The 15,834-nt window shown below is 38.1% G+C and overlaps 1 protein-coding gene across 7 annotated transcripts in view; it reads left to right on the top strand.

The window, feature by feature from the left end:
• ARHGAP12 (Rho GTPase activating protein 12) overlaps positions 1 to 15,834 on the top strand; it is a gene marked incomplete at both ends in the record, with an annotated part of 92,073 nt that overhangs the window by 45,993 nt on the left and 30,246 nt on the right. For 4 of the 7 annotated variants that reach the window (XM_079701269.1, XM_079701266.1, XM_079701267.1 and 1 more), the window contains 3 exons: positions 4,348 to 4,488; positions 6,038 to 6,118; positions 12,497 to 12,622. In XM_079701269.1, the coding sequence (XP_079557395.1) occupies positions 4,348 to 4,488; positions 6,038 to 6,118; positions 12,497 to 12,622 (348 nt within the window). The remainder of the gene's footprint in view (positions 1 to 4,347; positions 4,489 to 6,037; positions 6,119 to 12,496; positions 12,623 to 15,834) is intronic. The other 3 variants (XM_079701272.1, XM_079701270.1, XM_079701271.1) reach the window with 1 other exon arrangement.

Genomic DNA, 15,834 nt, shown 5'->3' with positions numbered 1-15,834 from the left:
TAACTAGTGGACAGCGGCTAGCCTTGTAGCATGCCTACTAGTTCCAGAATTAACTGGGTTAATGTTGCCTAGTGGCAGTGGTTTCCCTCGTGCTAGAAGATACTAATTCAATCATTGTTATTGCCCAAGGAGTGACATCTTTTAGAAAAAGGAGAGAAAATATGTGATATGATTTAGCCAAATAAATAAAAACAAAGTTATTTAATATTTATTTATTTATTTTTGCGGTACGGGGGCCTCTCACTGTTGTGGCCTCTCCCGTTGCGGAGCACAGGCTCCGGATGCGCAGGCTCAGTGGCCACGGCTCACGGGCCCAGCCGCTCCGCGGCATGTGGGATCTTCCCGGACCGGGGCATGAACCCGCGTCCCCTGCATTGGCAGGCGGACTGTCAACCACTGCGCCACCAGGGAAGCTCAACAAAGTTATTTAATTGACACTTTTCTTTATGGTTTGGTGGGGCTAGCAAGATACTTGTCAGTTTTTGTTAGAGATACAAGATCACTTTTTATTTCTATGTAAGGGAAATAAGTATAATTCCTTTGCTGCGAGCAAAGGACCACCCTCTAAGTCTGCCAGTTCACTCTGTATCGTTATTTTCTCTAACACGTGTCCATACTGTCTCCCCACCTGCCTTGGTCTAACCTCCCTCCCACCTCTCAGAGGGTGGTGCAGTGAATTGGCCAGTGGTGTTTTGAGAAACACTCATCTCCGAGGCCTGGAGAGAGTCCTTGGGACTGTTCAGGTGTGCAGGAGAAGCTTGGGTAGAGTGGCTAGAACGGAGTTAAATCCTGCTGTTTGGTAGACGGCGGCCCCCGCACCTGCACAGGACACCTGCTCTTAGAGAGAGCGGCTGGCTTGTACAGTAAGAACAGAACTCCAGTTATAGGTAGGAGCTGGAGACATCAGGTAACACATCCTGTATCTAGCAGAATCTGAAAGCTTTTTACAGTTAATGACCCCTCGTCTTATCCTGTTTTTCAGTTGGATATTTATAGCGTTGCTTTGGTGGTAACTTGTACTTTTAGTATTCAGGAATGGCGTGGAGGATAGTGAGAAATTGTTCATGTGTTGCTATAATAAGAAAATGTTAGGAAAGTGATTTGAATTTGTGTGTCCAGAAAGATTTGAAAATAAGTTGTCCTGTGTATCAATAATAAAGTAAAATCATGTAATTTGGAAGAATTAGGGTAAGGGCTAAATTGTAGAATAATTTAAAGAAATTTGAAGTATACATGGGAACTTTAACAACCCTTCTTAGCTTTCTATTTCAGTGACTAGATGAGAGTGATTAGTGTGTCAGAGTCTGAGCTCACACCACTCACTCTCTGCAGGTATTGTGTAAAATAGGTACTTCCAGAGTGGCTGGAGCATATCTTCCAGTAACTTCTTGAGAAAGGTTGTGCGTGGGAGGTAACATTGAGACTTTGTGTGTGAGAAAGTCTGTATTCTGCCCTCCTATTTGATCGATAGTTGGCCTGAGTGAAGAATTCTAGGTTGGACATCATTTCTTCTCACAGTTGCAAGGCATTTTGAACTTGACTTTACGGCGATCTCGGTCAGCTGCGTGTGGGGTGTCTCCAGCGTTGGAACCATTCGGTCTTCCCTTTCAGACTGACCCGTCTCTGCAGAAGTCTTAACGCCTGGACAGTGAGGGCCGCCTGGGTCTTGGTCCCCGGCGTTTAGTTTGCACACAGTTCCTTAGTCTCCCCTCTTTCTGTTTGGTACCTGCGTCCCAGTCGGGCCTGTTGACTTCCGACTCAGAATCCCTCTTGATAGGGAGTAAAACCCTACACTTGGGCTGGAATAAGGGAGGGGTGCACACCTAGTGGCCAGGCGTGAGGAAGGGGAGTCTGGCGGTTTCAGTCCTCGAGTCAGTACCCTCGGTTCAGGAGGACCTAATACTTCCTGGGCCGTTTGAAGATTTCGCTCTGCAGACCTGTTGTATTTCATCTTCCCTCCCCGGCACCCATCCCCCCCCACCAGTTTAGATTCTGCTTTCTTTGCGGATAACTTGGGTGTTTGTTCATCTGCTTCTCAGCCTCCAGAGTTTTGTGGCTGTTGTGTCTCCTTGTGTTCTCCCTGTTCTTGGCGGTTGGGTCTTCTTAGGCTGTTTCGATACTTTTATTTCAGTAGGGTTTGAGAGGGAGCAGACACTCGCCCTCTCGTCCTAACTCAGAAGCTTGTTACTTCAGTGGTTGCCCTAGGACAGTGGTTCTCACGTGGGGCAGTGTTGTCTCCGGGGGGACCTAGGCAATGTCTGGGGGTATTTTGGGTTGTCACAACTCAGCAAGGGCTACTGGCTCCTCGTGGGTAGAGGCCAGAGAAGCTGTTGAGCATCCTGTGATGCACAAGACAGCTCCCACCGCGAGGAACAATCTGGCCCTAACTGTCCACGGTGCTGCTGATGAGAAACTCCGCCTTAGAAGTTGTAACTGGTGCACTTATCAAAGTCTGCGGTTAATCAGCATCTTCTTGCTCCTTTTGAAGCCATACAAGAACTATATGTGCAGCGGTGCTATTGTTGTTTATTTTATTTCTATTTTTTAGCTCCCTTACTACTTGTTCTACATGGTGACTCTTAAAATTTATCCTCATATGTACCACTTTCTTTTTTCACATTTCTTAGGCATATTAGATTATCTTGGATACCTTTATACTGTCTTAAGTACCTACTTTTAAATTTCCTTAGTGAGCCTCTGTTAGTGATAGAATCTTAGCTTTCATTTGCCTGGAAATTTATTTTTCATCCTTATTTTTGTTTGTTTGTTTTTTGTTTCTTTGCGGTATGTGGGCCTCTCACTGTTGTGGCCTCTCCCGTTGCGGAGCACAGGCTCCGGACGCGCAGGCTCAGCGGCCATGGCTCACGGGCCCAGCCGCTCTGCGGTATGTGGGATCTTCCCGGACCGGGGCACGAACCCGTGTCCCCTGCATTGGCAGGCGAACTCTCAACCACTGCACCACCAGGGAAGCCCTACCCTCCTTCTTTTTTTTTTGATGGTTGAATAATATTTTCCTGTACAGATTGCCTTCTTTTATTCTGTTTCTAAAAGATTTTACTGTACCTCTCCTATATGAGCTTACATTTTAAGTGGTCTCAATTAAATTAAAATAAATCCTGATTTTTGAGTTAGGTTTTTCATTTTTTAAAAACATTACTGTTACAAAACATATATAGCTCACTGTACGCAGGACTTCTGTTAAGTAGTCTATGTCAGTTTTTGTGAACATATTACTAACATTAGGATGTTTACATATGTTACTTCTATAGCATTGAGAATCTACACATCTTAGTGTTTCAGACCAAATTATGGTAGAAAATCCAGTCTGATTGAGTAGGTTTAATTGTAGAAGATATTTTACCTGAACGTGACCCTGGAAGGGTCATTTGCACATTAGAGTTAGCCTAGTAAATATTACATACTGAATTTCTTAATCTTTCTGTATTGTGTTTGTATTTTCTCAATATTATTTTTTCTTCTTTCAAAGTGTAGTTTTGAATAGTTTTAAGAAGCATTTGGTTGAGTGAGTTAGGAAAACTTGACAATAAATTAGAACATAACATATAGTGTTACAAAGCTAGTGCCTTTTCTCCCCCCATCTCCATCCCACACGCTGTTAAAAAATAGTTCAAGATATATTGAGCACTTTTTGCGGGGCATTTGGCTAGGAACTTGCAATAAATAGGTGAGAAGTTTCAAGAACCTCAGTCTAATGAAGTGCCCTCACCTCCTGCTTTGCTTACACATAGATGTGTGTACACACACACACACGCACCCGTCTTTTTTTTTTTTTTTTTTTTGGTGGTACGCAGGCCTCTCACTGCTGTGGCCTTTCCCGCTGCGGAGCACAGGCTCCAGACGCGCAGGCCCAGCGGCCATGGCTCACGGGCCCAGCCGCTCTGCGGCATGTGGGATCTTCCCGGACCGGGGCACGAACCCGTGTCCCCTGCATCGGCAGGCGGACTCTCAACCACTGCGCCACCAGGGAAGCCCTCCTGTCATTTTTTAACCTGATTTCAGTTCGAAAGCAGCATTAAATAGAAGGTAGCATTTTATCTCTCAGTCTGAAAACATTGTTCTCAATTTCATCATAGTAAATTTTTCTAGGCTTGCATTAATGCCATGAAATAACTTACTAATTTCACCTTACCACTTACAGTGTACCATTAAAAAGACTAAACACTTTGTTTTGAAAACTAAATATTTAAATATATTCAAGATATATTAGTATGTATAACCAAATAAAGTCAATTGCTTAGATTTTCAACTGCTGCACATATATATATATATATATATATATATATATGTTCAAAGAAGAAAAATCCTTATGTTTCTGACTATTTATAGCTTCTTTCATCAGAAGAAAACTACCACAGCATTTGTTACAGCCAGTCAGATAGTCAGTGTGGTTCTCCTCCAAAGGGTTGGTCAGAAGAGTTGGATGAACGTGGGCATACCTTGTATACCAGTGACTGTACTAATGAAAAGGTACTTTCTTTTTCTCTCATCTAGTTTTCGTGGCAGATTCCTCTCATAAAATCATTATGTACTGAAGCTTTAGTAGTATTTTTAAAACTCATGAAAATATTTTCTTGTAATTCTGTAATCATGTCAACTGACAATATGAAAACTCAGTGTAACTACTTATTCATGGTTTTAAACTGCTTCCGGTTACAGTAATGTTTGTGGTGTCAACCTGTTTAAGACAGACCCTTTGAAGAGTAGACCCGTTGAGCGTCAGTCTGCTTACACTTCTTCAGTAAACATATTTCTTTGTGTTTTTCTTGGGGAATAGTTTTTTGGGAATAGTTTTCTCAACATGCTGTTATGACATACCACCTCACTTCCTACACTCCTTTTTCTTTTTCTTTTTTTTTTTTTTTTTGTGGTACATGGGCCTCTCACTGTCGTGGCCTCTCCCGCTGCGGAGCACAGGCTCCGGACGCGCAGGCCCAGCGGCCATGGCCCACGGGCCCAGCCGCTCCGCGGCATGTGGGATCCTCCCGGACCGGGGCACGAACCCGCGTCTCCTGCACCAGCAGGCGGACCCCCAACCACTGTGCCACCAGGGAAGCCCCCTTTTTCTTTTATAACCAAGTTACATAAAACAAAAACCATGAATCTCGTATTTTATGATTAATCAACTAGTTTGAGAATGCATTTTTTTTTTTTTTTTTTTGGCGGTACGCGGGCCTCTCACTGCTGTGGCCTCTCCCGTTGCGGAGCACAGGCTCCGGACGCGCAGACCCAGCGGCCATGGCTCACGGGCCCAGCCGCTCCACAGCATGTGGGATCTTCCTAGGCCGGGGCACGAACCCGTGTCCCCTGCATTGGCAGGCGGACTCTCAACCACTGCGCCACCAGGGAAGCCCTGAGAATGTATTTTGAAATTTTATGTGTTTATCGTCAGAGAAGGTAATGGTTTGTTGTGCTAGTTTAAAGAATAAGACCCTTGGGAATAAATGTAGATATGCTTTTTTTAAAAATTAATTAATTAATTATTTTTGGCTACATTGGGTCTTCGTTGCTTCACGCGGGCTTTCTCTAGTTGTGGTGAGTGGGGACTACCCTGTGTTGTGGTGCGCAGGCTTCTCATTGCGGTGGCTTGTCTTATTGCAGAGCCTGGGCTCTAGCCGTGCAGGCTTCAGTAGTTGTGACACATGGGCTCAGTAGTTGTGACACATGGGCTCAGTAGTTGTGGCACGTGGATTCTAGAGCACAGACTCAGTAAGTTGTAGTGTGCAGGCTTAGTTGCTCCACAGCATGTGGGATCTTCCTGGACCAGGGCTTGAACCCGTGTACCCTGCATTGGCAGGCGGACTCCTAACCACTGCACCACCAGGGAAGTCCCTAGTTTCCTTATTTTTACCAAACTTAAAATGCAAGTCTATTAGTATAGGTTTGTTACATTTCTTTTGCAATGGTCTTGAGCAAGTAGAATAAAATTCATAAGAATGTCATCTAATATCTCTGGTTGTATAGACTTCAACTCAATTTTATGTACATTTAAAATATAACACCTGTTTTTCCTTTATAGTGGCTCAAGCATGTTGACGATCAAGGTAGACAATATTACTACAGTGCAGATGGATCTCGGTCAGAATGGGAGTTGCCAAAGGTAATAAACATTAACACTGGATTTCTGTTTAGAAACGGTAGATAAAATAATATCTGAAAATGGTTACAGCAGATTCACTTTTAAATTTTTATTCAACTTCTAAAAAGCAGCAAGACTAGTTTTTTCAGAATTCATCGAGAATCCTTTGGCTAAATTTTTCTAAGATGTGCATTATGTCATAGCTATATAATACTGATAATCCCTATTTAAAAATTCTTTTGGTTTAACTTGAAATCAGTTTTTCATTGTTCCTGGATACAGTGTCCCCTTCAGTGCCAATAATGCCAGTAGTTCCCTTGAATATATTGCATCTTCTACATGAAGTTGATCTTATATTTATTTTTTTAAAGAAAGAAAAGCAACTCAGTATTCAAGTTTATTCTTGTATGTAGATGTGTGTTGTAATTGAGTCAGTCATTAGCAGCTTCTGGCAATGAGATCTAGGGCCTCACTGGCTCTCTCTCTTTAGATAAGTGCACCAGGGCTGAGTTTATCTAAAGCAGTAGGTTTCATAGTGGTCGTATACTTATCACTACTAGTGTTCAGATAATTTTAAGTGAAATCTGAGCAAACATTTAAATTTTAATTGGTACATTATTTTAATGTTTTAGAAGACAAGTGTAAGTAGCAGACATATCTGTAGTGTCAATTACCAGATAGACTTTAGTTTTCTTTGTCCCGGAGTAAGTCAGTTTAAAGAAAAATATTATTAGTATAAAGATACAAGGATATAGAAAAAAAATCATTGAAATATAAAGTGCAGTGGATAGTGTAAACTATAGACAGAGGGACAGGAAGGTAACGAATATTAAAGCATAGTTAGGAGAAATGGAAAATGGGTGGGAAGTTTCCTAAATTCGTATATCAGGAGTTCTAGAAGAAGAAAATGGAGGAAATGGTAGAGAAATAGTATTGGAAAATATAATTTCTGGGAATTTTCTAAAACTAAAGGAAGGCATGCATTTTTAACTGGAAAATATGCCCTCAATACAGACCAGAAGACAGAAAAATAAATACACATGTTGACAGATTTTACTGGATTTATGGAAGTTCAGTAGAGGAGACAATCTTAAAAGCCATCAAAGGGTAGACAACCAGATTACCTGTGGTGTCAGATTGCAGCATTGGACCCATTCCTTACCCACTCCTGTATCAGTGCTGTCTGCTGTGTACCTTTGTAGTGGCCTCCCGCTGTGGATGGGGCATATTGTCCTGCTGTTATCATCATGACTGAATCCAGTCTAGTCATGTGACTTGCTTCCACTGGTGGGACATGAGCAAATGTGTCACAAACATGGTATTGAAATGGGCTTGTGCACCAGGGCTTGCTCTTCCGCTTCTGCCACTGCCATAAGACGAATGCACCAGGCTAGCCTCCTGGACCCAGAAGGAGTAAATGCGTTTTAAGAAAATGAACAGAGCCTCAGAGATCTGTGGGAAAATACAGAAGATCTAACATTCATTTCATCAGAATTCCAGAAGAAGTGGAGAAAGAGTGTGAGGCTGAAAAATATATGCAGAAACAATGTTTGAAAACACCCAAATGTGGCAAAAGACAAATTAACAGATTCAAGAAGCTGAATAAATACTAAACAGGATAAACTCAAAGAAATCCACATCCAGATGCATTGTAATCAAATTTCTGAAAATTAAAGACTTCCCTTTTTCCTCCTCCAAAAAAAATCTTGAAAGCAGCTCAGTGAAACAACACAGTACCTGTAGGGTAATAATGATTTGAATGGCAATGGATGTCTTATCAGAAACCATGAAGCCAGAAGGAAGTGGTGTAACATTTTACAAATGCTGAAAAAAAAACCTGTCAACCCATAATTGTACATCCAGCAAAAATATCCTTCAGGAATGAAGGTGAAAAGAAGACATTTTCAGATGAAAGTAAACTAAGAGATATATTACTAGCAGTCTTGTTCTCAAAGAATTGCTATAGGAAGTCCTTTAAACAGAAGAGAAATGATAAATGAAGATAACTTGGAACATTAAGAATGAAGAAAGTACAATGGGAAGGGTGAATATCTGAGGAGAGTTTTGTCCTGAGTTTTAAAAATTATGTTTGATCTTTAAAACAAAAATTATAACATTTCTGAAGAAGTACTCATTGTAGGCGGAGATGACATTTAAAACAACTATATCATAAAGAGGGGAGAGTAGTGTGATGTAATTGTTGGTAAGGCTTCCACATTTCACTTGAAATAGTAAAATGCTGATATTGGTAGACTGAGAAATTAAGTATGTACATTGTAATCCCTAGAGCAAGCACTAAAAAACCGTAACAAGAGATAGACTCAAGAAAGGAGAGGAGAAAGGAAAGGAGAAACAGGAATGATAAAAAGAACAGAAAACAAATAAAATAGACTTAAATCCTAACATATAAATAATTACATTAAGTGTAAATGGTTTAAACACAGCTGTTAAAAGATTCTCAGAAATGACAAAAAACCGTGACCCAACTATATGTTTCTACAAAAAGGTCACTTCACATGTAATTATATATTATATAATGCTAAAGGTTATTTATCATGTAAGCAACAGTAAATCTCATACTTCATGGTGCAATTACAGAAGCTTTGCCAATAGAGTTAGGACCTAGACTGTAACTTTCCCATCAGTGTTTCTATTCAACAATAAAATAAGAAAAAAAAATGAATTGAAAGATTCAGTTGTTCTTTTGATTATTAGAAAATCAGGAGATTCAGCAAACTGAAGAGTGATGATATTAAAATCAACCTAAAAACTACCCATGTCTCTAATAAAAAGTCAATTTGAAAATGTGATAGGAATAAGGATCTTTTTTACATTAGAAGCAGCAGCAACACTAAGAAGAGTCATAACTAAGAATACTCCTGCAGAAGGTTTGTAAGATCTTAATGAAAATTTCAGAGCAGAATCGAGAGACATAAAAGTTGACCTGAAATGGTGCCATTATGACCATTATGACCTTGGGTTGGGACACTTAATTTTATAAATGTCCCCATTGATCTGTAAGTTCACTGTATTTCCATTTCCTGTCGCCGTCCCTACCTTTTTTTTTTCTTGAACTGATGCTAAATTTTATTTGCAAACAAAGGTCTATGAAGAACCAAAATGTTTCTGAGTAGGGAGAATCTGGGGGCAGGGATGTGGAGTTCCTGCTGTAGTGATTAAGTTGTGGGCACATGTGCAGAGAAATAGACCAGCAGAACAGAATAGGAATCTCAGATGTGGCATCACAAATCAACAGATAAAGAAAGCATGGGCTGTGCAATAAATGTTGGGAAGATTATTGGTTATTCACATGAAGAAATGAAATAAACATAGATCTTGACTTCACACCTAGTAATTAATTCCAGGTAGATGACAGTTGTCAACGTAATAAGCAAAACTTTAATGGCTAAAGAATGATATGTCAAAGAATATCTTTGACTTCAGAATGGGAAGGATTTCTTAAACAAGACTGTATAAGGAAAAATTATAAAGGGAAAGATGGACAGATATAACTACATAAAATTCAACAGAACACCTTTTGATACAAAAGATACCATATACAAAAGGCAAGAGATGAGCTTCAGACTCAGAAAAGCTACATTCAACTCACATAGCTTATGAAGCCTTAGAAGCCTAAATATATAAAGAGCCTCCTGGTTCTTTCTGTACACACTAGTGAGAGAGAGAACCCAGTCAAAAATAGGCAAAATATATGACTAAGCAATACAGAGAAGAGGAGATTCATGAAATAAGTATATGAAAAGATGTTCAAATTTATAAGTAATCAGAGAATGAAAAAGAGATAACATTTCACTCTTCTAATAGAATTTTAAAAATTTGTGCACATGTACATACATTTATTTTATATACACAAATGCATATAAGTTCAACAGTACCAAGTAGGGCAGTCCAAAGTATTATGTTCTGCTGGTAGAAGTGTAATTAGTACCACCACCTCAGACATGTCCATTTATAACAGAGTGGTTAAATCGTGGTATCTACATATAATGTAGTGTTACATAGAAGTGAAACACAAATGAGTTAGAGCTGCATACTCACCAATATGGACGCAGCTTTTTTTGTTTTTTGTTTTAATAAAAACATTGAGTGAAAAAGCAAGTTGAAGATGGATGCATGTGATATGATTCCACTTATATAAAATCTAAAAGCTTACAGGTACTGTGTATTTATAGATACATACGTATGTACTAAAGTGTAAAGTGCATGAGAATGGTGAGCACTGAACTATATGGTACTGTCGGGGAGGGAGGGAGAGGAATGGAATCTGGAAGATGTCTTCAGAGGACTCTAATATTTTTTTTCTTTAAAAAAAAGGTACCTGTTTTATGTTAGATGTGCTGAAGCTTGTGGTGGGTTTTTATTATAGTCGCTGTTCTTTTGTAAGTTTGAAATAATTCAAATAAAATTGCAATTAAAATTCTTAAAAGAAAAAAGGTGTTCTAAAAAGATTTCTAAAATGTTGTTTTAGCCATCTTGTTTAACTAGACGTGTGTGTGTGTGTTTATTTTAGCTGTGGTGTCATCTTGTTTTTCTTTTCTCTGATTATGTGACACTTTATTTTTGTCTACTGTCTACACTAGATTTTATATGACATCTTATTGGTGCTTTATTTGCTTTTATGAACATACTGTTGCCTAATAAAATTACCAGCACCTTTTAAATTGTGAATATTACCCAGTTTAATTTTACATTATTTTTCTTGCCCCTTGGAAAGGATTTCTAAACAACTGTAGTTATAAAGTTCAACAGCTAGGGTAGGTATCCATTAAAGTTCATACACAAGCTTACACGCAACTACACATTTTAATTATTGCTAACGATGAGTGTCTGGAAGGAGCTCTGCTTAATAACTCGGTCTCTTTTCACTTAGCGATATTCGGCGCAGAATTTTTTGAGGGGAAGCCTTTAAGCTTCGTCTTTGTTCATTCTAGAAATGATCCCTTTGTTAACTTCTGTGACAAATTTTAAGATGGCAGTTTGTTAAGCAACAATGAATGAAAAACATATACCCATATGTGATTGCCTGGCTTTGGCAAATTTTTAATGTAAAAAATGAAGTAACAGCTTTGGAAACAGTTTGGGGGACCTGTCTGGACTCATTTTGGGAAGTGAAGAAATGACATATTATGGAGAAAGATGTTGGAAAGTTTTAAAATTAAAAACAATATAAATAATAATATATTACTGAGATTTAGTAGTATAACATATAATAAAACATAATTTCACTGAAATTACGAGTCATTAAAATTTAAGATTTACTGGGCTTTTTAGAGGAGTAGATATTAGGTATCCTTTGGTTTCAGGAGAAGGATGTATCCCTTAAAAAGTAGATGAATTTTCTTTTGTCTTTTTTCTTTTTTTTGTGGTACGCGAGCTTCTCACTGCCGTGGCCTCTCCCGTTGCGGCGCACAGGCTCCGGACGCGCAGGCTCAGCGGCCATGGCTCACGGGCCCAGCCGCTCCACGGCACGTGGGATCTTCCCAGACCGGGGCACGAACCCGTGTCCCCTGCATCGGCAGGCGGACTCTCAACCACTGCGCCACCAGGGAAGCCCTCTTTTGTCATTTTATTATAATTTATAATTTATAATTTATTAAGACTGCCTGTATAAAACAGCATAACTCTTAAACCTCACATTTCTCAAATGTTTATGCCTGGTGGTCTACTTGACATTTCAGACACTCACAAGACCTAATACCTTATTGATAATGTGTTCTTAATGTTATATTTCATTTTCAGTTGGTAGTTATTACTTATCCTTTGTACACAACTGATATGTTCAGGATTGGTGTTTGGAACGAGTATCATCTCTGCCTTTTGACTTGGTTATGTTTTACCACTTCAGAGAAACAAATAATAGTGTGTTTGGCCTACATATGGAAAGTAAAAGTAAAGACAAAAACTCCTTTAAATGTGAGAATACTGTTGTATATGAAAGCATCATTAAAAAAACCTAAACCACAAATTGAATTCATGTGGATTTTTGAAGTAGAAGGAACCTTAAAAAATTAATTTGTCCAATGACCTCATTTTATAAATTATAACTACTAATATTTATTGAGAACCTATCAGGGCTACATCTGGCACTTTTTATACTGTTTAATCCTTAGAACTCTATTTCCATTATATCTGTTTTATAGTTGATGAAACTTAGCCTTGTGGAGATTAAGTGTTTTGCCAAAGATAACATTAACTTGGCCTCTCCAATACCCAAATCTGTGATCTTCTTGATTGTGTCACAGTGCTGGTCAAAGATGAGAAAACTCAGGTTAGTGTCACATGGTGGGTTTTGCCTAACACCATGTGTCACTTGGAGCCAGCAGGTTTAGATTCCACTTTTGTTTCTATTATTTATGAGGTATAATTTGTTTTCTTTAGTATAATGCCTCATCTCAGCAGCAAAGAGAAATTATTAAAAGTAGGAGCCTGGACAGGCGGCTGCAAGAACCAATAGTGCTAACAAAGTGGAGACATAGCACCATTGTGCTGGACACCAATGACAAGGTAGGACCTTCTGAGAAAATCTGCTGCGAACTTTGCCAAGTTCTTTATTCTGTATTTTCTCCTCGGTTGAATCTCACACCTTGGTGATGACTGGTTTATTGTATGTCATATCAGTTTGTCCCGGAGTGGGGTTTGGTTTTGAAGTTTTTTGATTTTTGCACAATGGACTGACTTACATGTGGCATAACTATGTGTTCCATGATACATATGGGCCTAGTAGGTGACAGGTTTTTCTTCATAATCTCTCTTTAAAGTCACATATCCGTTATTGTTTGTCTTCGGTCTCTAGGAGGTTTAATGGTAAAGGCGTTTCACTGACTTTCCCACCCCAGGGACGGTTGGAACCCTGCTTCTCCTGTTCCCCTAAGTACTCTTTGCACAAGTGCTTCTGAGAAGTCATGTTCTCGGTTTCAAATAGGGAATGGATTTTGATGCGAACATGAGATTGGAAAAGCCATGAGGTTTTGAATTTCCTTGTGAGTTACATCTTTACATTGTGGCTTCATTTTGGGGATAGAATAGGAACTTAGTACGAATTTGTAGAACAGCAGACATACTAATGTTAAAATCTGAGGGTGGTGGCAACACCCTAAAGCTAAAATATTTGTCGCTGGGGACTCTCTGTTATTTTACCACCAGGCTGCTCCTTTGACATAATTAATAGGTTTCCTGCATTTTTAGGTAGTTAGTGAAAACAGGATGAACTCTCCTGAGGCATATTTCTCTGTGTTTGTATGCTTTCAGTCTTAAATTCCTTTCTAAATTATCTCAGTCAGTCAGACAAGTACTTCTAATTTCTATTTGTAAGGATGTTATGTGGTTGAATGTAGGGGGCATATTAAAGGAATGAAATTTTGGAGTCTGTCTATTGAAGAATGCTTGAAAATATTGGGTTGGCCAAAAAGTTCATTCGGGTGTTTAATGTGTGCTTGTGGGGGGAACCCGAACGAACTTTTTGGCCAACCCAATATACTAGCATTGAGGTTAACCTGTGTAGGTAAGAGTCCTAGAGATTTTAATAGAAAAATTCATTTAACTCCAAGAACCAGATTACAGTTCAGTGTTTACAGAAAGCTCCTACTGTATGTAATGAAAGCTCTAGTGCAAAAGCTGTTGTTGAGCCAACTCCACTGCCTCTTGGTACTAGAACAAAAAGGATGGTTATTTTAGTGATGTAGACTTAAAATTTGTTACTCCCTTATAATCTTTCTTGAGATTCATTTTCAGTCTATTATTAGAATAACCTGCATGAAGTTCTTCTTATATATCCTTTTTCATCTAATTGTTTCAGCATGTGGTAACATGATTTTCTTGAGACCAGAGCTCTACTTGTTTTTGGTAGACATGTCTCCTCCCCCACCTTTATAAATGGAGTCATAGATAGCTACTTCACCAAGTAAACTCTTCTATTTATCATCACACAGTATACACGATTTTAAGATTTGAGATTATAAAAGAGGGACTATACCAGAACAAACTAGCTGACTAATATATGATAAGGGGTGAAATGCGTATAACTTGAAAGATAATCAGAGAAACCTAATACTATGTAGCGAATGTTGTTATGATGATATGGGTCCTAATTCAGTTGCCAGACAGCCTTGGTGGAGCTAGGTGTGTGTGTGTGTGTGTGTGTGTGTGTGTGTGTGTGTGTGTGTGTGTGTATGGATACATCTGTTTGTTTCTGCCTGTGTATGATTTTTACTAAAACCTGCTGCTGGTAGACATTAAGATGTATTTATATATGCATATACATTTATAAGTATACATAAACAAATGGATAAATGTAAAATTGTTGGTTTATAATAATTATAATTGTTGTGTTTACATTATTACTCCATTTGCTATGGTTTTCATTTCTGTAGGACTGATAATGCCATGAAAAATAAGTTGTAATTACCATTCATTTTATTCAATTACTTATTTTCTAGTTTATGGGTCATCAAATCTTTCCTCTTTTTCTCAGAGTGTTTTAATATTAAACACTCTTAGAAGTCAAGAAATTGAAAAGTAAAACATCTGAAGCTGTTAGAAAAAATACTTAAATGAGGCTAAGCTGATATTTGGACATTAAATGTAATTTTTATAAAGATATATTTGATAATGATTTTAATGTTTTCTCCATTTATAGTGTAGGTCTTGGATTTCAAGGTTGTTACCTTCAAGGATTGTCCCTGTACAGTTTCACTGCTACCTGGTTTCTGTATTTATGAATTGTACAGGATATAAACCTGAAGACTTTTTTCTAAGTGAATGGATTTTATTAATGGTTTTTTGTATTGTGATTTAATACAAATTCCCAGTACGTTATCCAGTTTCATAAGTATAGTAAAGTAGATGATACAGATGTGAAGATGAATGTCCAAGTAAATTATTTGGTTTTATAGGAAAAATAATAATAGACATTGGCATATGATTTTCCTAATTCTCTTTTCCTGAAATTATTCAAAGCTTCTGGGAGAACAGAGAAAAATGGAGCTTGGCTCTTGGTCCCAAAAAATGTTTTTTTCAGTCTTATCCTCCATGAATAGTTTTACAGATATCTGAGGTAGAAATCACATACCATGTTTTAATATTGACAAAGCAGAATTGCTTTAAAAATGCACATTATTGGTTTGCTCCTATTATATATTCTTGTAGGCTTAGACATTAAAATATATATTTTTTCCTGGTGAGTTATTAATCTGTAAATCTGAAGTTTCTTCTTTGCATTTTAAACCATCTTGCTTATTTCTAATAATTGGAAAGTTAGCTATAAATTACATTAAATATTAATAGCAATTTAATTTAATTTTTTAATACAAGTTCTCATTCTGGCAGTTGCCAAGTAGTTCCTGTGACTATTCCTTGCCTAATCCTACCAGGATTCATACCCAGAGCAAGTTAGTATGGGGACTGTTACATTTTTATCCGTTAAGTGTTCAGATTTTACTTATTTTAAATATGGTTAATTTAAGCTGATGCAACATCATGATTTTAAGGCAACATGCATCATTTCTTTTGAGTAATTCCATATGCGGTATTTAAATTTACTGTAATTGGTATAAAATATGCCATATTTCATAAACTTTATGATATCTGTAGTTTTCACATCTGTACCATATTAGTTTCATAGCTGAATATAGAAGGGAAATAACTAGGAAAAACTTTTTCTTAGCCTCCCTTATTAAGCTTTCCCACTGTCGGTAGAGGGAGAAATATAATTATATGAA

This window comes from Hyperoodon ampullatus, assembly GCF_949752795.1.
Source record: "Hyperoodon ampullatus genome assembly, chromosome: 3".
In the NCBI taxonomy this organism is placed as follows: domain Eukaryota; kingdom Metazoa; phylum Chordata; class Mammalia; order Artiodactyla; family Ziphiidae; genus Hyperoodon; species Hyperoodon ampullatus.
The sequence above is the reverse complement of the archived record's forward strand: the minus strand, read 5'-3'. Positions and strand labels throughout refer to the sequence as shown.